We start from the raw sequence: 25,756 nt of genomic DNA on the forward strand, positions 1-25,756 counted from the left end.
TTAAAACAGCAATGCAGGCCCTACTTAAGCTGTGTTTTGTTCTGGGAGGCATGCACACGGCTGGGCATAGCTTCTTTACTACTGCTGCAGACATTGAAAGTATTTAACATGGCCCATGACTGGGGACAGTGCATCTTTTCTGCTGCAGAAGGATGTGTATTCATGGCACATTATATATCACACTGCATGTGTGTGGGGTTGGGAAAACTACTTAGGACCAAGCCATCAGTGAGGGAAAAAATGTGTAGTGCAGTGGAGTAGTGCACGTGCTACACTCCTAGCAGGCCTATACTCTATAGATGCTGCAGTGCTAATTAATTATGTTTGTGCACCTCTTTAGTAGCCCTGTGAACTGCAGATACTAGTCTGACCCCACTTCTATCTGCACCCTTTGTTAGTAGTTCTCAGTGTCTATGCATCTCCCATACCTATGTTCTAATAACTCGTTAGGCTACCTCGCGGTCTCTACACACCTTTAAAATACTGGGTGACAAGTGCACTGCTGTGATTTCCCTTCAGGCACCACACTGCAGTCATGTATATTGTGGCAGGCTTTGACGTAGAATGTGAAAAGAACATCTGGCTCTTGCCGCAACTTTCCTCCAGAGACGTTTAAAGGCATGGCCAAAGTGGGCTCTGATCCAAGACCCCAGCCTTTCAAGAGACCCCCCTGAGAGAGCTAGCTCTGTTCTGCAGAGTCTTGCCCTGATGACATTAAATAATCCTTAAACTTATTATTTAAATACCATTTTCCTTTCATTTATTTTTAACGTGGGTGATGTGTGAGGGCCTAATACTAACATTATGCAGAGAAATGTGTATGTTTCATGCAACATCCATAAAAAAAAGTTTCCTTTAGATCAAAACAGGACTTCACAAAGGAGAAATAGGAGGGTGTCACAGATTATTTGCAGTAATATTAATGCACTGCTACTGTGTTACAATACTGAAAACACACATCACTACCCCTGAATATTAGATGTAAACGCGTTTAGAATTTGGGCCTGTGCAACTGTTCACTGTCGGTGACCTGGCCAGAGATGGCATGAAAAAGCTAAATTTGGATCAATGGTTAAAACTCTTAGGAACAGGAGCCCCCGAAATACGTTTGGCCCAGGGCCCCAAAATCCTTAAGGTGTGCCTGCTTTACACTTTTACAGGCACATAACATTTGCTGAAATAGAGGAGCAATGTGACCCAGAAGCTCAAGGAGACACACTTCTAGGTCTGGTAGCACACAGCATGGACAGCACAGTCCAACGTCCTAGTGACCAGAAGGACCAGGAATTAATCAAAACCTGGGTAGGAAAGTAGTATTAGTAGGTATTAAAAGAGCAACAACAAAATAAACCTTGAGCCTCAGCAGGGTATATCCTCTGCAGAAAACAAAAAAAATACAAATAAAATGAAAACAAATACAAGTGAAATCACTTAGAATCTATCTGTTCTGTGGACACTTCTGTAACACACAGGTACATTTCAGACAAATTCTTGAAGCCAGGTAATTGTCGTGCATACTCTTGATATACTTAAGATTTGCGCTCTCACCAATCTGATCCGTGCCCCATCCATCACTGTTTTCAGTCGTCCCGTACAGACCTTTGTACCACTCATGAGTTGTATAGTCAAGGGGGTTACTTGTGCTCTGTAGAGATACTGCTTGCACCTTTGATATGTGAGAGTCCCATCATGGAGCTTGACCACACAGTGGAACTTTTACACAACCAGCCCTTCACACTGACCGCTGCAGTTATAAAATGACCAGATCACGCCTCCACCATTGGTCATTCCACCTCGGTCTGCTTTTTTGCCTATGAAAACACCAGCCTTCTCAAGTGCGTGGACACTTGGGGAGAGTTAAGATATATGCCACCAAGCTGACACACAGTGGAAAGAAGTAATCTCATTCAGTTTGGCCTAAGTAATCAAACCTGTAAGCTAGATGACATGTTGTGCAAGTTTGAAGTATCGTTTCATTCACAGTATCGTCTGCCTGAAAGGAAAATCAGTTCAAATGCACAGCCACCAAACCATACACTCAGTCACTCCACACCACCGCCAAGTGGCCTTCACTAAGTGGAAGAGAATGAGAGATGTCCTCTAAAAAGTGGATGTAACTGAAAAAGTAGAAAGGCCCACTTGATAGGTCTTCTAATTTTCAAGAAAGTTATTGCAATTCGTAGACTCACCAAGGAGTTGTGGAGCATCAATGGATCACTATTTCATTTTGCAAACAGTTTACAAACTATCTCAAGTCTCCACATTTTAAGATCACCACAAGGTGGCCTTAAGCAAATGGAGAGGCTGAAGCAAATGTAGAGGCTGATAATTTCATGCTCATTTTGTAAAAACAAAATCCAATTCAAATAGCGTTTACTTTGGATCTCAATTTTGAATGATCCATCTACTCCTTTCTACAGCAGTATCTCGACACTATGCATCTACTCATAGGCATTCCTCTGCCCAACTATTCATGGCTTGATATGTGACAGGCACTATTTCCCATTGTTATTCGTGAACTCCTACTGCTCCTGCACAACGCCATGCTGGCTTTTTGGAAGACACATTAAGAACACCAGTGTCTGGAGCATTGCCCGCATGCAGCTCTGACCTCCAGGTGGGTGATTTGGTCCTGGCTAAGGTCCTCACCCAAAAAGTTAGATTTGTTTTCCATTTGAGTTAGAGCCTTGGGGTGGTGCCACAGATGTGGAACTGTGGTAGCAGGAAAGTAATGATACAGACCAGGGAGATGTTTTTCTTCAAGATTCTTTACATGCTTCTTGTCATTGAAGAAGACTGTCATTCCACTCCTAGTCAGACTCTTGAGACACCCACAGGAAATTATTTTGATCTTGGATGTACCGGAGTGGGGTTCAGAAGATGTCCTGCACCTGCAAGGTCTGATCTAGTGGTGTGGTCCCTCTGTTATCTAAAACTCTTATCAGTGTCTTCTCAGAAGTACAAGCTTTCTTTATGTTGATTCCCGAACTGACTCGTTTATGCGTTTTCAATTTAATTGTGTCTAATTTTGTCTTCTCTATTTTGGGGAGGTGTGTTGTGCTGCACGTGGGTGATGCTGTGTTCTAGCTTCCAGCGGGTTCAGCACTGTCGGTCATGGCTTAGTGCAAAAGGCAGCATCAGGCCATGCGTGGGTTCTTTCACTGCGACAAAGCAACTTAATACTCTCTTTGTGTCTCTTTTTAATCCACAAGACACGTGCTGTTCGGAGATCCAGTAAATGTTTCCATTTATGTAATGTGTTTTTTTTTCCGGGGCGGGTTGTGGCCTCACACCGTCACCTTTTTTCGGTTCTTGCACATGTGCACACATCTCTATTCCTCTGATTCAGCTCAGTTTTTTTCATGGGGATTGTCCCTGCCCATTGTTTAATAAAAAATAAAAAAAACTGGGGTCCAGAGGTTTTCTTAGTATCCCTCTGCTGAATGCCGGTGTGCCAAACATCAAGGCTGCCTAGTCTTGGTTCCAACTCCTGGCTCTTTCGTCCACCTACATGTCCTGTCTTTATCTCAATCTTGCAGTTTTTTTTTCATTTTTATTTTTATTTCTCTTTTTCTTTTCCTCCTTCTTCCTTTTCTGCCTTTGTCTCTCTTACTCTGGGTCAAAGTCTGATGAAAAATAAGTCCAGATCCCCAAATGAGAGTGCCCGTGGCTATTACTTGCAAACCCAGCACACATTCAGCCTTTCCCTTGCTCTTCTTTGCCACAGATCACTTTCTACACCTACACCTCCCATGGTCTAACTTCTACCGGTGTTGGCCGGTGTCGGCGTGGACTGCTGGCGAGTTTTCAGAGGTATATTGGCAGCATACCAAAATGCTGCCTACATCCACCACATTCTACAAAGGCATCTCTCCTTCTCAAGTCAGAGCTTGTTGTTTTTACTGTATGACCTTCCATTTTAGACCTGGCTGCATTATGGCACTCTGAGAGCGCCTGCAGGCCCTGCCCCTTTGCCACAACTCCTGACCCAGAAGCATGAGAAAGTTGTTGTAGGAGGGGCATCAGGACATGGAAGCGGGTACAATGCCACAGCAGCCAACACGGGATGGCACGGCCATCATCAGAGAGACTGGTGCAATCAGCTAAAATATTATCCAAAGTACCAAGTTTGGAATACTTCACGTGTCAAAAATAGATGAACGTCAGAGGTTAAGGTTCATGTAGAGAGAGTCTCCAGGAAGACCTGCTTCAAGTTGAATTTTCTGAAGCCAGTGTCTGGTTCGGTCGTTTAGCACCCAGTTAACTTCAGCTGCATTTTTGTTTACCTCAAGAATCTTGGGGCTCTTTCTATACAGCTGGATGTGGTTACTTCTACATGTTGTTTTCCTGTCCCATCAACCTTAACCCCGCTCTGGGCCGTCACAACCTACGCTGGCGGCATCATGTCGACCTGTCTACCTGTCCTGAAGTCCGTAGCCCTCAGATGCGGCTCTCAGCTGCAGATGGCACCAGAAATGAGGACTGAATCCCTTTTAGGTTCTCTTTTGACTGAGCTCCAGGAAGTTTCCCAGAAAATATCCGTTTGCAACCTTGAAATACTGTTGTTTAGAACATGCCTTCTGGGTCATCTCGTCGAAAATAGATTGCCTGTCGCAGCCGGTGGAACATTCAGGTCCAGTGACCATAAAAGTACAAAAATGTTTGCTCTATGTGCGTCTTTTGCAGGTCCGGGCGATGGATGATTGGAGCGGTCACCGTCAGGAAGGTGCACAGATAGTGATCGGAAGCTCTTTGTGGCCTCCCTCTTGGCTGCTGATAAGAAGCGATTTAAAAATAGATTTACGTGAAATGTGCCCTCTGCATTCATCCTTTCCACCTTTTGTCTCTCATTCTCTGACTTTGAGCACCTCCCGTCAGGTGATTTTTCATTTTTTCATTTGCAAAATTTACCTTTCTTTTACCGGTCTTTCTCCCGTTCCATCTTTGTATCCTCAGTCCAACCCTTTTTTAAACATTCATATTTTGCTTGTCCTCCTTTCATATTATTTGCTACTTTTTGGTTGGTTTCCCCAAAACATACGTAATCTCTCTCCCTAGCGCCAAGAGTCCTAGTTGGGCATAAACATGTCCCCACATAAACTTGTTGTGTTATGTTCATTTTAACGTTAGCTTAGTTTTTCATTCTTAAGAGAAAAAAAAACAACAGTTAATAATACATTAATTTGTGAAGCTAATCGGTACAATTAATTTGGTCTGTTACTTAAATAGTTATTAGTGTCTGTTCTTTATTCAATTAAAAATATAATCGTTGGCATTGCTAGTATAATTTTTTTTTTTTCCATTCTTTGATTTATTTCTATTTCCATTTCTTTTTTTCTATAGAATTTTAGGTCATTTTCTGGTCTCTTTCGCTTATTCAGTTCCTTATCACTCACTTTTCATTGCCTTGCTTTCTCTTCCCATTAACAGCATCCCTTGGTGTCAGCATTAGGGTGGTCTGGTCTCTCCCTCTTCCCCCCCAAACATTTTGCCTTCATCCCCTTATTTTTGCTGATCTCGTTTTTGCTGGCTTTAGGACTCTGCACACTTTACCACTGCTAAACTGTGCTAAAGAGCATGTGTTCATTTCTTAAAACATGGGAACATTGGCTTAGCCCCAAATGGCATATTTAATTTACTTGTAAGTCCCTAGTAGATTGGCACTCCATGTACCCAGCACCTTAAAATTAAATGCTACATGTGGGCCTGCATCACTGATTTTGCCACCCGCTTCAATAACCCCTTGAACATGTCTCAGGTCTGCCATTGGAGCCTGTGTGTCGAGTTTGAAACTCCTGGCAACTTCTACCTGGCAAAATAAACCTTTTGCCAGTCCCAAACCTTCCTTTCTAATGCATATAAGTCACCCTTAAGGTAGGTCCTGAACAGCCCAGTGGGCGGAATGCAGTGTATTTAAAATGTAGGACTGGTACTTTTAAGTTTCATATGTCCTGGCAGTGAAAAACTCTGAAATAATTTTTTCCCTACTGCAAAGGCCTACTTCTCCCCCACGCTAAAAATTGAGTTACCTTATTACATTTAATAAGTGATAATTTCCAAATTAGTGCAGGTAAGCAGTTCATATTGGTGTCTTTGGATTGTAATGAATAATCCTATTCTATTGGAGTCTGATTTTAAATTAAAAATTTAAAGTGCCATTTTAGAACGTTGGCATTTTCCTGCCTTAGCCTTTTGGTGCCTGTAGCCTGCTTAGATGTGTCTAGAGGGTCCATCACTGGCAAGATGGGAGGGTGGAGCTGATCATAGCCCTACTTACACTTGTATAGGCTTGAATTATCTGTGTTTTGCCTCGACACAAAGGGCTGTATACCCACTGTAGTTAGTCTGGAGCAGGGGCAGGGAAAGCAGGAAGTCAGTGTAATTTAATGAACATTTCTAAAAGCTTCTCCCACCTTCCGATGGTAGGGCACCAAATGTATATATATTGGACCTCAGACACCACCTCTTCAGTACACTTCTGCTCCTGTGAATACTCTGCCAGGAAAAACTACTGCTGTGCTGCTGAAAGGACTGCCCCTCTGCGGACTGCTGCCCTGCAGGACTACTGTCTTGCTGACCTGCTGCTTTCTTGCCTGAGTGAGAATGACTGGACCCTCATCTGTTGAACCCAGGACTCCAAAGTGACTCAAAGGGCTAGTTGGCTGGCCTCCTGACTAGAGCCTCCGGGGCAGAAGGCTCTAGTAACCCTGAACCCAGCAGCTGGACTCTGCCATCTCTGAGTTCTACCCTGCCAAGTGGTGCCACCCCAGTCCTGGACTCTTTGAAGTGGACCTGAAGGTGCTCTGCCATCCTATCTGTGAATCCAGCTGAACCATTGCATCTCTGCTTCGGAACTGCCACCTGTGCGAAGCTTTCCTGACACAGGCCCAAGCACCACAAATTCCTTATTGACAGCAGCCTTAAAAACGAAGCAGGTTCGTGCATCGCAGCCTCACAACTCTTCAGAACTAATGCTTTGCCTAGATTGCGCAATGCATCTTTGATGCCAACTTCTCATCTCAAGCCCTTGCCCGCGGGATCCTCGGACTATGCAGGACTGCGCAACGCACAACCTTGGGACCGATGTATCACCTCAGCGCGGGACCTTGCAACGGTCCACAGCCAGGACCTCATGTGCTCTTGTTCAGTGGGCCTAACAAGGTACCTGTAGTCAGACCATGCTCCATCATGGTCGGCCTGTATTTGTGACTTTGTCACAGTCTGGTGGAACTGGATATTTGGCGCTTTGTGTTTTTCGCCACTATTTTCACTTAAATCTTAAAACCTGTATATCTCAGATTCTACTGATTGGATGTCATTTTGGTCTTGTTTTTTTTTTTTTTTTTTTTTTTTATAAATAAAATCAGTCTTTTTTTTTTTTTACATTCGTTGTGTGACCTTTTTGTCGTGTGTTGTCACTGTGTTACTATTTGAAGTGTTGCACACACATTGCCTCCAAGTTAAGCCTGACTGATCTGTGCCAAGCTACCAGGGGGTAAAGCACAGGTGAATTTGGAGTTTGCTTGTGACTTCACCCTCACAAGGATTGTGGTGTCTGCTTGAGTAGGTTTTCATCCCCCTCAACCAGCAACCCAGTTTTTGACACTTGGTCTTTTTCTCTTTGCACAGACTATTCCCGTGGGGGAACAAGCTGGAACCAAAAGGGCAGCATCAGGCAAACATCTGGCAAGGAGTCTTCCCAACAAGTAACACTGCTGAGGACGGTTACCTTCAGACTTCTCCCGTAAGTTCTCTATTTTAATATTGCTCAGCAGTGAAAAAACAGCTTTTTCTAGCATGTTGAACTCAACCACAGAAACTGGACTGTAGCTGACAGTAGATGCTAAGTTGGCCCTGTCTCTAGTGAAAAGGCCAGGTCTATCTGGCAATAGAGTCCAACTGAGCCTCTCACATCAAGCACAACTAACCCTCTACCTCCAATCACAGCCGATCCTCTAGAGCCAAGCCCTGCTAATCCTCCACCCCCAAGCCCAGTCGATCCTCTACCCCCAAGCCCAGTCGATCCTCTACCGCCAAACCCAGCTGATCCTCTACAGCCCAGCCGATCCTTTACTGCCAAGCCCAGCCGATCCTCTACCGCCAAACCCAGTGGATCCTCTACCACTAAGCACCACTGATCTTCTGTCTCAAACCACAGCCCAACCTCTACAGTCAAGCACATCTCCGTTACATCAACTTTCATCAGAAGGTCAAAACCATTATATCCATATAACTATTACTTTGACTTGTCATGATCTCAACATGCCTGTAATGCACCAATTGTTAGGACTGGATTTGGAATAATAAATCTCCCAGGACAAGGTCATGGTAGATTGAATTTATGGCCTTGATAAGGTGATTGTTGATGATGTGATATGTGACAATGTTGTGACGTATATCTAAGGACAACCCAGCATCTACATTTATACAACCCAGGCTGTAGTGCCAAGCACAGTCCAGCCTCTGCTGTTAAGGACTGCCCATTTTCTTCTGCCTTGCACAACTCCGCTTTTACGGTAAAGATCAACTAAACCGCTACAGCCAACACAACTCGGCTTCACTGTCGCATCTAACACAGCCATTATTGCAGAGTCCATCCCAGAGTATACTGCAGGCACAATTATCACAATGGGAAGAGATTTTTAGGGGAAAAGGAAGCGCTCCCAACAGTCCCCTTATAGTATAAACATAGGTGCTCCCGGCCCTGGACGAATCTTCCCTACCTCCAAAATCTGTGATAACACAGATAGAAAAATCTAAGAACAAGGACCTAGGCACTCATAAGAATAAACCACCACAGTGTTAATGAAAATACATAGTAAATCATTAGTTAAGAGGATTATTTATATATATAATTGAACAACGATCCAGTGAAATCTGTACGTCGTGAACATTTCATCTTTTAATATGACGAAAGGCAGCATAAGGATTCCATCATTCAAAAAAGGAAAACGGACAACAGCCACGGAGAACAGCCAACACGTGTTTCGTCATGGGGGGGTATGCTCCCCTTGACTTTTTCAAGGCTACAAGAAATAACAAACATCAACACTTATATATTCAAATAGAAAAATTACAAGAGAGAAAAGAAACAATACATATGTCTTACAAAGTTGGTGTGATTAAATGTCTCACAAGTCACGGAAATAAGTGACAATCTATGTCAATTAGCACATTCAAAATAATATACATGGACCCTTTATAAATCCTTCAAATTTCATGCATATGCAAATTTATTATTAAACTATCACATCCAGTGTGAAGAGTGAAAGTGAACAACCCCGGCACAAACGTGCGGATGACTCAAAATAGTGACTCCAATATAGTTATAGTATTAATATAAAGCTGTGTGCATCAATCAGAAACCCATGTGTTGTACTCAACAACCACATCTAATAAATAACGTGAACCAAATCAGATAAGAACATACCTCACTGAAAATTCCAAAGCAGCACTAGTGCACCAACCAAAATCGATTAATAAAAGTACTGTGAAAAAATAATATCAAACACTAATAAGAAAAACTTCCAAAAGACAAGCATAAGTGTCCACAAGCTCCACCAAAATGCAATGTATCCAATCACCTACCCGTTTGTAAAGATCTACTTTTGTCAGCATGTATATCCAACAAGTGTATTCGGCACCTAAAACATTCAAATAAAGGTCTAGAACCACTGATACTACAATACAAGTTGTAACATCAAAGTAGTGTATTTAAAGATTAATGCACCTTCTTTGCTCACCTGAAGTTACAATATCTATTCGTGTGCACGGAGCTCGGGTTACCGGCTCCAAGACCACAGCCCCGATGAGCGTTATAATCGGCCGCCATTACTGAACAAATAACACATCCGGCACGCGCGTACCAGTCAAAGCGCGACCGCAAATATCTCAACATTTAAGCTACTGAACCGGCGGCATGCGGGCGCCATCTTTAATAGGGCGCCGATTTATTTTACAGAAATACACATGCATTGGCTTACATTTTTCTTACAACCATTTAAACATCGCATTGCATTGCAAAAAGATTCACCCTAAGAAGCATAAAAAGTGTATATATTAAATTATAATTGGAAAATAAAGTATTTAGTTATATCATATTGATAAAGAAACGAAAATTTTCATTTCTAAGGTCAATCCATCACGTTCTCATGTGTAAGTTAGCAGTGGCTAACCAAAAGGCTGTAACCTATTTTGTAACCAAACGCACGCCCGCGCCACGATTCCCACTTCACAATTCAGACTGTGATGGTAACATAATATTAAATAATGAAACAATTAAAATAGACATGTTGGGAATAACATCATTTAGGTTGACAATATAAATAAACTATATTATTACCAAGAAAGTTACAATAGTGGGGAAAGCCTCCAAATAACAATGCAAAGTAAGATACATCATATGACAGATAAAATAATACCACCTGTCTAGGTGAGAGTATCAACATCAGTGCATACTATTTCCAAAGTCCCAAAGGACACTTAATTTAAATCAAGAGTAATATACTAAAAGAACTTAAGAAATAGATATAATATTCAATACATAATGTTTCCAAACTACTGAAGAACACATATTCATACTCCAAATTCAATCCATAATAATAAAACATGAAAACCTTGTATATGAAGTGTCAATCCAAAAAATATTCCATCTCATAATTGGAGTTAAGTCCTACTTCTACAGCTCTAAGTTTAAGAATCCATAGGCATTCCCTCTTTCTTAATTGTAACTCTCTATTTCCGCCACGTGGATTTGCATGGACCATATCAAAGCCAAAAATTCAAAATTCCATACATTAGTCTGTCTAGAACACTGACTCATGTGTGTGACAATGGGATAGCGTTCATCACGATATCTCAAGGCTCTATAGTGTTCACTGATTCTAACTTTAAGGAATCTGATTGTACTACCAATGTAATATAAGCCACATTTGCATATAATCATATAGATAACAAAACAGCTATCACAGGTAATGTGGGAGGTGATATAAAATGTATCCCCCATCAAACTATCAAAGGAAGAGATCCCCGATCTACTCAGTTACACATCCCACATCGACCACACTTGAAAAACCCCTTGCTACGGGTAGTGAGCCAATTGTCCTGTTGCAGTTTTAAAGGATAGCTCGGACTCAAAATATTTTTAAGGGTTCTACCCCTACGGTAAGTAAACACTGGTGATTCAGATATTAAACCCTTAAGAGTAGTGTCTGCCTGAAGTATATGCCAATATTTCTTCATGCTTCTGAGAAGAGTCGATGATGCCGGAGTGTAGTCAACTACACATCTTATATTATTGTCGGATACTTTGTCCCTATGTCTCAAAGTGTCGGCCCTGGATAAGCGACCAACTCTACTGCGTGCCTTTGCCAAAATACCAGCAGGGTAACCCCGGAGCTTGAATCTAGATGACATATCTCGAATATTATCACAAAAATCCATATCCATACTGCAATTCCTTCTGGCACGTACCATTTCTCCATAGGGAATGGAGTAAATTTGATGTTTTGGATGTGCACTGCTAGCGTGCAGAATGGAATTGCAGGCTGTACTCTTTCTATACAAGCGACTTTCAATCTTGTCTTGACGGATAAAAAGTTCGACATCCAAAAAAGATATACAGGTTACACTATGTTCCCAGGTGAACCTTATGTTAAAATAATTAGAATTCAAAAAGTTGACAAACTCACTACTGCAGGCACATCTTGAACATTATCCAGTATTTCTAAGCTGTCTCTCCTGAACCGAGCATGTCAAACTACAAAGAACAATACACACGTGCTCTAAAGCATGCTGCCGGCTGCATTCCCAAGCCCAGGCACTTTCTATTCTAAAGCACAACCAAGTTCTTTACTCCATGCTGCAAAACCCATGAGCAAACCAGCCACCATTGCCAAACACCGCCCATATACCCCTCAGCATGGACCAGCCTCCGCTCCCACGCTCAAACACATCACATCTTATACTGCCATGGAATAACCCTGTGTGCCAAACACAATCAAGCCCCCAGCTGCAAGCACTGATTTAACTCCACTTGCAGGTGCAACTCATATTTTTAGAGTCATTGTGTGCTCTCATGTTTGTGACTTGCAACACATGTGTTTGTGTGTAGGAGCTGTCTCTGCACCGTGTTTCTGATGTTAAAATGTACTTGGTCCCCAGTTTGCTGCAAATGTGTACCTGTGTTACTTGTGCACGTCTCCTCCACGTTTCTTTGCTGTTGTGTGTACAGTGTTTTTTAATATGTACATTGTTTGTATTGGGCCTGGGTGTGCTGCCTCTGAGTGAAGTGTGTATGTGGGATGGGCCTCTGTTTACTTCCTGTGTGCATTGCAGTAATTGAGTTACGTGCGCGCTATTTTTTTGTGCTGTTCTTTTAGTATATCTAGGTTTTGGTTGACATTTATGGGAAATAGCAATCTGCTATTTTTTGCTTATGGTTGCATCTAATTGTATGGGTCTTGGTGCAAAGTCTGTTGCAGGCCTTTCTGATTCTATTAGTGAAAAGTGTCCACCCACTTCACAGGCCATGGGGCAGTAGCTGGTTCTATTTGCTGCCACTGCTAATGAGGCTATTAGCCACCCTGTGCAGGTGGCATCTTAGTTGGCTGCCTAAGAATCTCGCTGCTGTTGAATAATTCATGAGTGTTTTGATGCCTCTTGACCTATCTGCAGCATTCGATGCGGTTCATCTCGAAACTCTCCTAACAAGGCTGGAGTCCTGTGGTCTTGGTGGTACTGCACTCAGATGGATGCGCTTCTACCTCCAGGACAGGAGTCAGGCGGGGACCTTGTCTCCTTACTTTAGAAGACTTAAAGAAGGGGTACCACAAGGGACAGCACTTAGCCTAAATCTATTTAATGTTTATATGAGGCCATTAATCACTTTAATAAAAAGATACATCATCTCGGTTATAAAATATGCCGATGATACACAATTGATCATGTCCCCTAATCAACAGGATGAGATCTCCTCCTTTCAAGCTTGTATGCTTAACATTACATTCTGGATGGATAATAATTCCTTAACACTGAATAGGGACAAAACTGAATCTGTTGTGCTCCAAACAAAAACCCAGCACCATCCCACCACCCCCTAACTTCTGGACCCTTCCCACAGAAATTGAGATAAATGCCTTGGATGCTGTATGAAATATGGGGGTTATGTTTGATGCCCATCTCTCACTAGAGAGTCATGTGACCAAGGTTGCAGGTCCCAGATTTGCCCTCCTGCCTAGTCTCAGAAAGATATTTCTGGTATTACCTATACATGCCAGGTCACAAGAATTGTCATACTTGGACGTTGGACTATTGTAAGGCATCCTTCTAGGGGCACCAGATTTTTTGGTTAAGAGACTTCAAAGAGTTCAGTTGGCTGCGGCCAAACTGGCACTGAACAGTCCCCATAGATCTTCTGCAACCAGTGCTCTTAAGGGACTGCATTGGCTCCCTATAGAACAAGCATTTGCAATGCAACAGGTCTCGCATTTCTCCGTGGTAGAGCAATTCGCAGTTGTAAACTCCCAACAAAACTTTTCTTGCCACGTTAAATGGAAAAAAAGAGCGTGATTGCGCTGCTACTGTTCACTCGTAGTGAAACCTATCGGCAAAAGTGCAATTATCTACGTAACCGGCAAAAGTGCAATTAACTATGTAACAGGGTCGATTTCATGCAAAGCGCTCGACTTCTGCCAAGCGAGACTGCGCTGCGAAAAAAGATAACAAGTAGTCCACAAACCGGACGGAAAACAGCGTGCTTTGTATGTTTTCAGTTCTTGCTCTCTGTGCTCGAGGAGGGCTAACCACCGAAAAGGCATGATGTATGCATGCCTTCCATTAATGAAAGCAAGCAGATTTTAAAAGGCAAGCCCACGAACCAATGAAAGACACTGACGTGACATGGACAGGGCTCCGAGCCCTTTTCTAACTATTGAAGCGCCTCGCAAGCGATACGCAGGTGCAATCGCATGCTAGTGCAGGCTCAACCCTAAAAAAGGATTATTTGTGAAGCAATGTGCTTGGTGTTTGAGGCATTACAGGGGTAGGGTCCAGTACTTCTTCAAAGTAAACTGCAAAGATATGTTCCAGCTAGAACTTTGCGCTCAGCTATGGCCAATTTGGTGCAGCCGTCTAGATTTCGAAGATCTCGTATGGGAGGATGAGCTTTTTCTTTTAAAGCTGCTCAGCAGTGAAACGTGTTACCATCTACTTTGAGAATGCAATCAGAGCTGCCGAAATTCAGAAAAGCTTTGAAAACTTAACTGTTCCCTAATTATTTTTTGTGGTTTAGATATGTCTTATACTCCTTATTCTCCCCCTTGTTCTTCAACTAGTCGCTATAGTGCCAGAATACCAGTTATGGTCACAGTTGTGCTTTATAAATACTATAAATATGTGTATCTTATGTGGTTGAAGCCTCATATTTGGTATTCTTGTACACTTCTCCAGTACGGGGCCCAGGTGTGCTACCCTTTGTATGTGTTCCACTTGTGCTTTTGTGTCTGTGATGCTCTTCTGTGTTGACTGCTGGATTCTGCACCCAGTGTTAGAGGCCCAAATGTAAATTATGCTTGTGTGTCGGCTTCTCATGTGTGTGCGCTGCTCTTATTTGCAGGTGGAGCTTGCATAGTGTGTGTATAACCGCACTGCCCCTGTATATTTGAGATGCACGTGTGACTGTGTGCTGCTCGGGTGTGTTTGCTCCTATCCTGTTTATATGGCCCTGGGTTAGCTCTCCATGCCTACCTGATTAATTGTTTTTACTTTTTCAGGTCACTGAGTTTCCCCCCAATGGATACGGCCTGTACAATATGGTGGGCAATGCCTGGGAGTGGACGGCAGACTGGTGGACAGTACATCATTCTCCAGAAGAAACACACAACCCTGTAAGTGTTTTAGGACTAACGCCCTCATCTTAAACACCGCGGACACTTGGCTGAAAAGTAAATTCATCAAGGCTTAAGAGATGTGGCCCTATGCCTAGAGCTGCCGACTTTGGGAATGGAAAACCAGGATGGAATCTGGCTCCGCTTAACATCTTGTGATTCTAGGCACATCACTTAATCTTCCCATGCCTAAAAACGAATAAGTAACATTTGGTTCTCTTGTATATTCTAATGCCCTTGAGCCAATTTATGTGCTACATCAAAATTAAAAAAAAATCACTGTTGCAGAATCGTCTTGCTGTGGGACAAGGAAAGCGAACAAGATGCTGATGGGAATTGTGTGATCATGCACACTTCTCTTTTGGATCCAGAAATCATGCATTGTTGTTTGTGAGGCCACAGTTGGCAGCATGTTATCAGTGCATCTGTTGAGCTTTTTGATTGGTTCATCCATATTCCATGAACATCTATAAGACTCTGTATACTGTACCACGCAAAGCCAAAACTCTTTGTTGTACTTCTTCTGGTCCATGGCGGCCTGCAATTGGTTCATCAGTCACGGTGTGAATGTTTTCATGAACTATGATTTTCTCATAGGCTAAGCACCAGTGGGATTATTTGATGGCTTCATAGTTGGGTTAAGTATCTTGTATGTCAGCAGCAATGTACATCTGGACTTTTCGCTTCATAGGCTGATTGTCCACGAAGCTTCTAAGCACCCCTCACTGCCTTTCTAAGGTCTTGATTGATTTCATCCTGAGCAGGTGGGATTTTAGAAAGGCCCACAATAGGCTACATGGCCCAGTTGACCATCTGTAGAAAATCGGCCAGACAAATGCATATCGCCCATCACACCCGTAATAACTCCCCGCACTTACTTCCTCAGGGGTGCAACACTTTAAATATATTCAACACTGGCTGTTTACCTATTCGGCCTCATCCCTGCCGGCTCTGTCTAAACATTACCGCAGCCAGTCTGTTCATAAAGAAGCTGCTTTCCACAGTGTTGCATGATGGCGTAATCACGCTGTTACGTGGTGCTGAGTGTGCTGGGGGTTGTATTTCCTAAATACTGCGGTGCACCCGTAAGGTTTGGTCGTAGCGCGTGGTTTGACATGGAGGATTCAGAAAGAAACTAATATTGTTGGATGCATCAAAGGGGAAAAAAATTGCTAAAACTTTAGGGAGCTTGCTGTTTTAAATTACAGAAAATGGTGCAAAGACGCTCGCTCAGTGGTATTCCTGGGGATGGTATAGTCTTCAAAAGAGTAGGTTAATATCCCTTAATAGTGTTTTAGTTGTGGCAAAAAACAGTGTAGTAAAGCCTCATCTCATATAGTGTACCCCAGGTGTAAGTGACTAATACTAAGGTAAACAGACTTTACTTGGGGTGACAAAAAGGGGGGAAAAGCCCATATTTAATACGGCTTAGGGAGTTCAGCTGTTTCACTCATCGGAGGAGTGTTTGTCTAAGGGACTCCCACCTGGGAGTTTTATGTTGAGGCCCCTTTCCCTGAGTGGGGGCTTAGTATGGTTCTCAAATTCAAGTCAGTGGTGGTGGATTTCTTTGTGATGGGGGCTGTTAGACCTGACATGCCTTAGGGTGGTCACCCCTAACTTTTTGCCTGCCTTCCTCCACTTTTTGGACTCTGTTTTTGCTGGCTTTTAGACTCTGCGCACTTTACCACTGCTAACCAGTGCTAAAGTGCATATGCTCTCTCCCTTTAAACATGGTAACTTTGGATCATACCCAATTGGACTATTTAATCTACTTATAAGTCCCTAGTAATGTGCACTGCAGGTGCCTAGGGCCTGTAGATTAAGTGCTACTAGTGGGCCTGCAGCACTGGTTGTGCCACCCACTCAAGTAGCTCCTTTACCTTGTCCCAGGCCTGCCATTGCAAGGCCTGTGTGTGCAGTTTCACTGCCAATTCGACTTGGCATTTAAAAGTACTTGTCAAGCCTAAAACTCCCCCTTTTCTACACATAAGTCACCTCTAATGTGTGCCCTAGGTAACCTCCCTAGAGCAGGGTGCTGTGTGGGTAAAAGGCAGGACGTTTACCTGTGTAGTTTACATGTCCTGGTAGTGTAAAACTCCTAAATTCGTTTTTACACTACTGTGAGGCCTGCTCCCTTCATAGGCTAACATTGGGGCTGCCCTCATACATTATTGAAGTGGTAGCTGCTGATCTGAAAGGAGCAGGAAGGTCATAAGTAGTATGGCCAGAATGGTAATACAAAATCCTGCTGACTGGTGAAGTTGGATTTAATATTACTATTCTAGAAATGCCACTTTTAGAAAGTGAGCATTTCTTTGCACTTAAATCTTTCTGTGCCTTACAGTCCACGTCTGGCTGGGTTTCGTTGACAGCTCCTTGTGCATTCACTCAGACACACCCCAAACACAGGGTACTCAGCCTCACTTGCATACATCTGCATTTTGAATGGGTCTTCCTGGGCTGGGAGGGTGGAGGGCCTGCTCTGACACAAAGGACTGCCACACCCCCTACTGGGACCCTGGCAGACAGGATTGAACTGAAAGGGGACCTGGTGCACTTCTAAGCGACTCATTGAAGTCTCCCCCACTTCAAAGGCACATTTGAGTATAAAACAGGGCCTCTACCCTACCACCTTAGACACTTGCTGGAGAAGAAACCTGAACCAGAACCTGCATCCTGCCAAGAAGAACTGCCTGGCTGCTCAAAGGACTCAACTGACTGCTTTCTACAAAGGACTGCTGCCTTGCTGTTGGCCTGCTGCCTTGCTGAACTCTTGTCAGGCTGTGAAAGTGCTCTCCAAGGGCTTGGATAGAGCTTGCCTCCTGTTTCCTGAAGTCTCAGGACCAAAAAGACTTCCATCTTTCAACTGGACTCCTTGTGCGCCAAAAAATTCGACGCACAGCTTGCTCCGCGGTGAAAAATTCACCGCACGCCGATCCGGAAAGACGCTGCTCGAACCCCCGCAAGGAAAAGATCGATGCAACGCCTGCGGTGCGACCGGAACTTCGACACACGGCCCGCCTGGACAACGCCGCCCGACTTCCAGAGAGGAAATCGACGCGTCGCCTGCCGTGAGGGAGAAAATTCCACGCACAGCCCACCGGAATGACGCACAGCCGGATAACAAGCCCAGGATTCCACACACAGACCACGGGACATCTGTTAATCCCGTGACCCACAGAAGGAGACTGTCCCCGCGCCGGAAAACGACGCACGTCTTCCCCGCGTGAAAAATAACAATGCAGGTCCGTGTGTGAAGGGGCGAAACCGACGCACACACCATTTTTCCACGCATCTCCTCCTCTGCGGCCCTTTGTGGAGTTTTTCCACTCCAAACCAGGTACTTTGTGCTTGAAAGAGACTTTGTTTGGTTTTTAAAAAGGCTTAAGACACTTCATATCACTTTTCAGTGATATCTCTACAATTTCTTATTGCATCTTTTATCGTTTTGACCTACAAATACCCAGATAAATATTATATATTTTTCTAAACACTGTGTGGTGTATTTTTGTGGTGCTATATTGTGTTATTTTATGATTTATTGCACAAATGCTTTACACATTGCCTTCTAAGTTAAGCCTGACTGCTCAGTGCCAAGCTACCCGAGGGTGGGCACAGGATAATTTGGATTGTGTGTGACTTACCCTGACTAGAGTGAGGGTCCTTGCTTGGACAGGGAGTAACCTGACTGCCAACCAAATACCCCATTTCTAACAGGGGCATACTGCGCACTGTCCACAGGGGTCGTGGTCAGTGACCCTGGGAAGGGTCCATTATGTATTTGTGGGAGTTGATGTGTTTTTTGGCGTTCTGGTATGTGTCTACACGTTCTTTAGACTGGTATTTCTCTTAAAAGAGAAAAGAAGGTTTTCAAACTGAGCTCATTGCATGTTAGGATGCGAGAGTTCTGTTTAATTATCCTTTTGACTTAATTGGAAACGTTGCTTTGCGTGGTACACACGTACGTTCCTTGTGATGTTCTCTTTTCCGATCTTGCAGGAATAAGTCTCTATAGTTGTTTTGTACCCTTTTGTTGGCTTTTTCGAAGAGTCTTTCAAGGTAGTGCCTGTCTGCCAGTTTCTTGGCAGGTATGGTGGCTTCTCAGTTGTAGTCCTCAACCCCGGGGCAATTCTTCCTGATGCGGAGGAACTGTCCAACTGGTAGATTTCTCCAGAGTGCCCGTGGTGTGCACTCTGAAAATGAAGGAGGCTATTTTATCTATAGGTTTTGTGTAAAGCTTAGTGATCACTTTACCATGTTCAACCTTGATGATGACATTGAGAAATTAAATTTCGTCATTGCTGGTAAATCCCAGATGCACAATGCCTCACAGCTTTTGTGTTCTGGTGGGGAGGAAATGACTACGTCGACATGGCACTCCCCTCAGAGTGCCATGCCCACCTCTCAGAGCCTGTGGCATAGGTAAGTCACCCCTCTAGCAGGCCTTAGAGCCGTAAGGCAAGGTGCACTATACCACAGGTGAGGGCATATGTGCATGAGCACTATGCCCCTACAGTGTCTAAGCAAAATGTTAGACATGGTAGCCATAAAGAGTATATGGTCTGGGAGTTTGTCAAACACGAACTCCACAGTTTCATCATGGCTACACTGAAATCTGGGAAGTTTAGTATCAAACTTCTCAGCGCAATAAATACACACTGATGCCAGTGTGGGATCTATTGTAAAATGCACCCAGAGGGCATCTTAGAGATGCCCCCTGAAGACCAGTCCGACTCCAAGTGCTAGGTTGACAGTTTGTTTCTGCCAGCCTGCCACAACCAGACGAGTTTCTGGCCACATGGGGTGAGTGCCTTTGTCACTCTGTGGCCAGGAACAAAGCCTGTACTGGGTGGAGGTGCTTCTCACCTCCGCCTACAGGAACTGTAACACCTGGTGGTGAGCCTCAAAGGCTCATTCCTTTTGTTACAGCAACCCAGGGCATCCCAGCTAGTGGAGATGCCCGCCCCTCCAGCCACTGCCCCCACTTTTGGCGGCAAGGCTGGAGGAGATAATGAGGAAAACAAGGAGGAGCCACCCACCAGTCAGGACAGCCCCTAAGGTGCCTTGAGCTGAGGTGACTCCTGCATTTAGAAATCCTGCATCTTGAGATTGGAGTATTCCCCCAATAGGAATAGGGATGTGCCCCCTTCCCCTCAGGAAGGAGGCACAAAGAGGGTGTATCTACCCTCCAGGACATTAGCCATTGGCTACTGCCCTCCAGACCTAAACACCCCCCTAAATTTAGTATTTAGGGGCAACCCTGAACCCAGGAAATCAGATTCCTACAACAGGAAGGACTGCTGACCTGAAAGCCCTGCAGAGGCGACGGAGTTGACAACTGACTTGGCCCCAGCCCTACTGGCCTGTCTCCAGACTAAATGAACCTGTACAGCTACGCATCCGACAGGGACCAGCGACCTCTGAGGACTCAGAGGACTGCACTGAACCTAAAGGACCAAGAAACTCCCGAGAACAGCGGCACTGTTCAAAACCTGCCACAACTTTGCAACAAAGAAACAACTTTTAAAGAACTCTCTCTTCCCGTCAGAAACGTGAGACTTCACACTCTGCATCCGACGCCCCCGGCTCGAGTTCAGGAGAACCAACACTGCAGAGTGGACTCCCAGGCGACTACAACGACGTGGGCACCCTGAGTTGACCCCCGTACACCCCCACAGCGAAGCCTGCAGAGAGGATCCAGAGGCTCCCCCTGACCGCGGCTGCTGGTAACAAGGAACCCTACGCCTGGACCAAGCACGTCACCTGCAGCCCCCAGGACTGAGAGGAACCACCTTCCAGTGCAGGAATGACCAGCAGGCGGCCCTCTTCCTAGCCCAGTCGGTGGCTGGCCTGAGAAACCCCCCTGTGCCCTGCCTGCATCGCCTAAGTGACCCCCAGGTTTCTCCATTGATTTCAATAGTAAATCCGACGCCTACTTTGCACACTGCACCTGGCCGCCCCTGTGCTTGTGAGGGTGTGTTTTGTGTGCCTGTTTGTGTCTCCCCCCCCGCCCCCCAGCGCTCTACAAAACCCCCCTGGTCTGCTCCCCGAGGGCACCGGTACTTACCTGCCAGCAGCCCGGAACCGGAGCACCCCTGTACTCATTAGGCGCCTATGTGTTTTGGGCCCTCCCTTGACCTCTGCACCTGACCGGCCCTGTGTTGCTGGTGCAGTGACTTTGGGGTTGCCTGGAACCCCCAACGGTGGGCTGCCTATGCCCAGGAGACTGACTATGTAAGTGCTTTACCTACCGGAGAAACTTAACCAAACTTCCCTCCCCCAGGAACTGTTGATTTCTGCACTGTGTCTACTTTTAAAATAGCTTATTGCCATTTTAACTAAAACTGTGTGTCCTACTGCTTTGAATCAAAGTTCTCTACTTGCCTGTGCACAGTACCTTGCATTTTATGTACTTACCTCAAATCTTGAATATTGTGGTTCTAAAATAAATTAAGAAAATATATTTTTCTATATAAAAACTTTTGGCCTGGAGTTAAGTCTTTGAGTGTGTGTTCCTAATTTATTGCCTGTGTGAGTACAACAAATTCTTATCACTACCCTCTGATAAGCCTACTGCTCGACCACACTACCACAAAATAGAGCATTGGTATTATCTAATTTTGCCACTATCAACCTCTAAGGGGAACCCTTGGACTCTGTGCACACTATCTCTGACTTTGAGATAGTATATACAGAGCCAACTTCCTACATTGTCTCTTGTCAGTCTCATTTGCGTGAATCTCATTCAGTGGTTTCTAATGGAAACTTCTAAATGCAGAATCCTCATCCTTAGAAATATCCCCTTGGCAAACTGACACTAAAGAATTTTGTAGCTGTGCTTCTGTGCTGATAGTTGGCACCTGCAACTCTGCACTGACTTAACCCCCCCTCAGAAGCAACAGAGCGGAGCTGCATACAAACACCACCCATGCCCACTGATGTCCATTCTTTCCTTTCTGTGCCTTTTGATGCAGGTTCTGATGTTTGCCCTCACCTTGTCCGTCACCCAATAAACTCTTAAAAATGTCTCTTGAACAACGTGCTGGGGTATGATGTCTCCATCGAAAAGAAAAAGGTCCAAGCTGTGTAGTGTCTGTAGGAATCAGTTGTCGGTCATAGACCTGCACAAGGTTTGCCTTTGGCCCTTGGGCTCTGGAAACAATTTGAAGTTGTGTTTCAAATGCACAATAATGCATCCGATGTTAGCTCGAGCATAAATGATGTTTTTATGACGTTATAAAAGTGAAACCAGTTGGCATGCAGCCTGACTAACCCATTGCCTCTACCACATCATAACCATCAGCAAAGGTTCCGTTTTCCATTTGATAGTGACTCTGAAGCTGTGCCAGAACAAGGTAAATATCAGGATACATACAGTATGATGCTCATGAGGAGGGATAGTTTGCTCCACCCCCCATTGTATTGGCAATGTCTCATACCTTGATGTTCGATGGCATCTGTCGCTGTAGATACGCATGTTCTGCAATAGCTCGCCATCTGGTGTTGGGCCGGAGTGTTACAAGTTGTTTTTCTTCGAAGAAGTCTTTCGAGTCACGGGACCGAGTGACTCCTCCTTTTGTCTCCATTGCGCATGGGCGTCGACTCCATCTTCGATTGTTTTTTTTCCGCCATCGGGTTCGGACGTGTTCCTGTCGCTCCGAGTTTCGGAACGGAAAATTAGCTAATTTCGGAAGATTTTCGTCGGTATTGTTGCGTTCGGGATCGGCGTACTTAGATTCCACACCGCATCGAAGATCGAAGAGCTCCGGTGCCCTTCGGGGTAGTTTTTCGATCCTCCGTCGGGGCCTGGTCGGCCCGACCGCGTGCTGAAGAACGCCGATGGAACGGACCCCGTTCCGTTTCTGCCCCAAATGCCACAATAAATACCCCTACACAGACCAACACTTGGTCTGCAACCTGTGCCTGTCACCTGAGCACAGCGAAGACACCTGCGAGGCCTGTCGTGCGTTCCGGTCCCGAAAAACACTCCGAGACCGTCGAGCCAGAAGACTTCAGATGGCGTCCGCACCGACAGCCCAACGGGAGTTCGAGGAACAGGAAGAGGAAGGTACCTTCTCGATCCAAGACTCAGACTCCGAAGGATTCGACGATACACAAACCGTGAGTAAGACGTCGAAATCCACTCAAAGGAACATTTACAAGGCCCAGGGGACGCCACTGCCACCAGGCCATGGCTCGACCCATAAATTCGGTGACCGACCGTCGGCACCGAAAAAGGCCCAAACAGTGCCGAGATCGTCCGACTCCGGTCGAGACACCGGCACGCAGCCTTCTCGGGACCGAGAAAGTGCTGGAGACAAGCCTCGACACCGAGATGCCGGTGTGGACACGGCTCGACGCCGAGACAGCGGCACCGAAACAGATCGACGCCGAGAGGTTTCGGCCCCGAAAAGGAAAAGTCACCTCGGAGCCGAAAAAACACGCAGACAAAGTTTCGATGCCGAAACAAACTGCAAGAGACCCAGCTTCAGGCTCTTATACAGAAGAGCACTCGCTAACATCCCAAATGCAGAAGCATAGGTTTGAGGAAGAGCTACAAGCAACTGATGTGGACCATACGCAAAAGCGTATCTTCATTCAGCAGGGGACAGGAAAAATAAGCACCCTTCCCCCCATTAGGAGAAAGAGAAGGTTGGAGTTCCAGACGGAACAAACACCACAACCAAAAGTGGTGAAAAGAGTTACACCACCACCCTCTCCTCCGCCCGTGATTAACGTTTCACCAGCACAAACTCCATCACACTCCCCAGCTCACACCACCATGAGCCAGGGTGACCAAGATCAGGACGCATGGGACCTATACGACGCCCCAGTGTCAGATAACAGTCCGGAGGCATACCCTACAAAGCCATCTCCACCAGAAGACAGCACCGCGTACTCTCAAGTGGTGGCTAGAGCAGCACAATTTCACCACGTAAGCCTCCACTCAGAACAGGTCGAGGATGATTTCTTATTCAACACACTCTCCTCCACCCACAGCTCATACCAAAGCCTGCCTATGCTCCCTGGTATGCTCCGGCACGCAAAAGACATCTTTAAGGAGCCGGTCAAAAGTAGGGCAATCACACCAAGGGTGGAAAAAAAGTATAAGCCGCCTCCTACGGACCCGGTTTTCATCACTACACAGCTGCCACCAGACTCTGTCGTTGTAGGAGCAGCTAGGAAAAGGGCCAACTCTCACACATCTGGAGATGCACCACCCCCAGATAAAGAAAGCCGCAAGTTCGATGCAGCTGGTAAAAGAGTCGCAGCACAAGCTGCAAACCAGTGGCGCATCGCGAACTCCCAGGCACTACTTGCGCGCTATGACAGAGCCCACTGGGACGAGATGCAACATCTCATTGAACATCTGCCCAAGGACTTACAAAATAGGGCAAAACAAGTGGTTGAGGAGGGACAGACCATCTCCAACAACCAGATACGCTCCTCCATGGACGCTGCAGATACAGCTGCACGGACAATTAATACATCTGTAACTATCAGAAGGCATGCATGGCTCCGAACGTCTGGATTTAAACCAGAGATTCAACAAGCAGTTCTCAATATGCCTTTTAATGAAAAAGAACTGTTCGGTCCAGAAGTGGACACAGCGATTGAGAAACTCAAAAAAGATACGGACACTGCCAAAGCCATGGGCGCACTCTACTCCCCGCAGAGCAGAGGGAATTACAGCACATTCCGTAAAACGCCCTTTCGAGGGGGGTTTCGGGGTCAAAGCACACAAGCCAGCACCTCACAAGCCACACCGTCCAGTTACCAGGGACAGTATAGAGGAGGTTTTCGGGGACAATATAGAGGAGGGCAATTCCCTAGAAATAGAGGAAGATTTCAAAGCCCCAAAACCCCTACTACTAAACAGTGACTCACATGTCACTCACCCCCTCCACACAACACCAGTGGGGGGAAGAATAGGTCATTATTACAAAGCATGGGAGAAAATCACTACAGACACTTGGGTTCTAGCAATTATCCAACATGGTTATTGCATAGAATTTCTACAATTCCCTCCAAACATACCACCAAAAGCACAAAATTTAACAACACACCATTCCAATCTCCTGGAGATAGAAGTGCAGGCACTATTGCAAAAGAATGCAATCGAATTAGTGCCAAACACACAAATAAACACAGGAGTTTACTCACTGTACTTTCTGATACCAAAGAAGGACAAAACACTGAGACCAATCCTAGACCTCAGAGTAGTGAACACTTTCATCAAATCAGACCACTTCCACATGGTCACACTACAAGAAGTATTGCCATTGCTAAAACTACACGACTACATGGCAACTTTAGACCTCAAGGATGCTTATTTCCATATACCAATACACCCATCGCACAGGAAATACCTAAGGTTTGTATTCAAAGGAATACATTACCAATTCAAGGTAATGCCTTTCGGATTAACAACCGCACCAAGAGTCTTTACCAAATGTCTAGCGGTAGTCGCTGCACACATAAGAAGGCAGCAAATACATGTGTTCCCATATTTGGACGACTGGCTAATCAAGGCCCATTCGTTCATACAGTGCTCAAATCACACAAATCAGATCATACAAACCCTCTTCAAACTCGGGTTCACCGTCAACTTTACAAAATCCAACATTCTGCCGCGCAAGGTACAACAATACCTAGGAGCCATAATAGACACATCAAAGGGAGTAGCCACTCCAAGTCCACAAAGAATTCTAAATTTCAACACCATCATACAACGCATGTATCCAACACAAAAGATACAGGCAAAGATGGTATTACAACTCCTAGGCATGATGTCTTCATGCATAGCCATTGTCCCAAACGCAAGACTGCACATGAGGCCCTTACAACAATGCCTAGCATCACAGTGGTCT

At 45.0% G+C, this 25,756-nt stretch overlaps 1 protein-coding gene across 1 annotated transcript in view; it reads left to right on the forward strand.

Annotated features, from left to right (window-relative positions):
- The window catches only part of SUMF1 (sulfatase modifying factor 1), a 278,363-nt gene that overhangs the window by 197,399 nt on the left and 55,208 nt on the right, over positions 1–25,756 (forward strand). The window contains exons 6-7 of the mRNA XM_069206353.1: positions 7,630–7,744; positions 14,772–14,885. Coding sequence (XP_069062454.1) covers positions 7,630–7,744; positions 14,772–14,885 — 229 coding nt within the window. The remainder of the gene's footprint in view (positions 1–7,629; positions 7,745–14,771; positions 14,886–25,756) is intronic.

The sequence above is a fragment of the Pleurodeles waltl genome, chromosome 9, assembly GCF_031143425.1.
Source record: "Pleurodeles waltl isolate 20211129_DDA chromosome 9, aPleWal1.hap1.20221129, whole genome shotgun sequence".
Classification (NCBI taxonomy): domain Eukaryota; kingdom Metazoa; phylum Chordata; class Amphibia; order Caudata; family Salamandridae; genus Pleurodeles; species Pleurodeles waltl.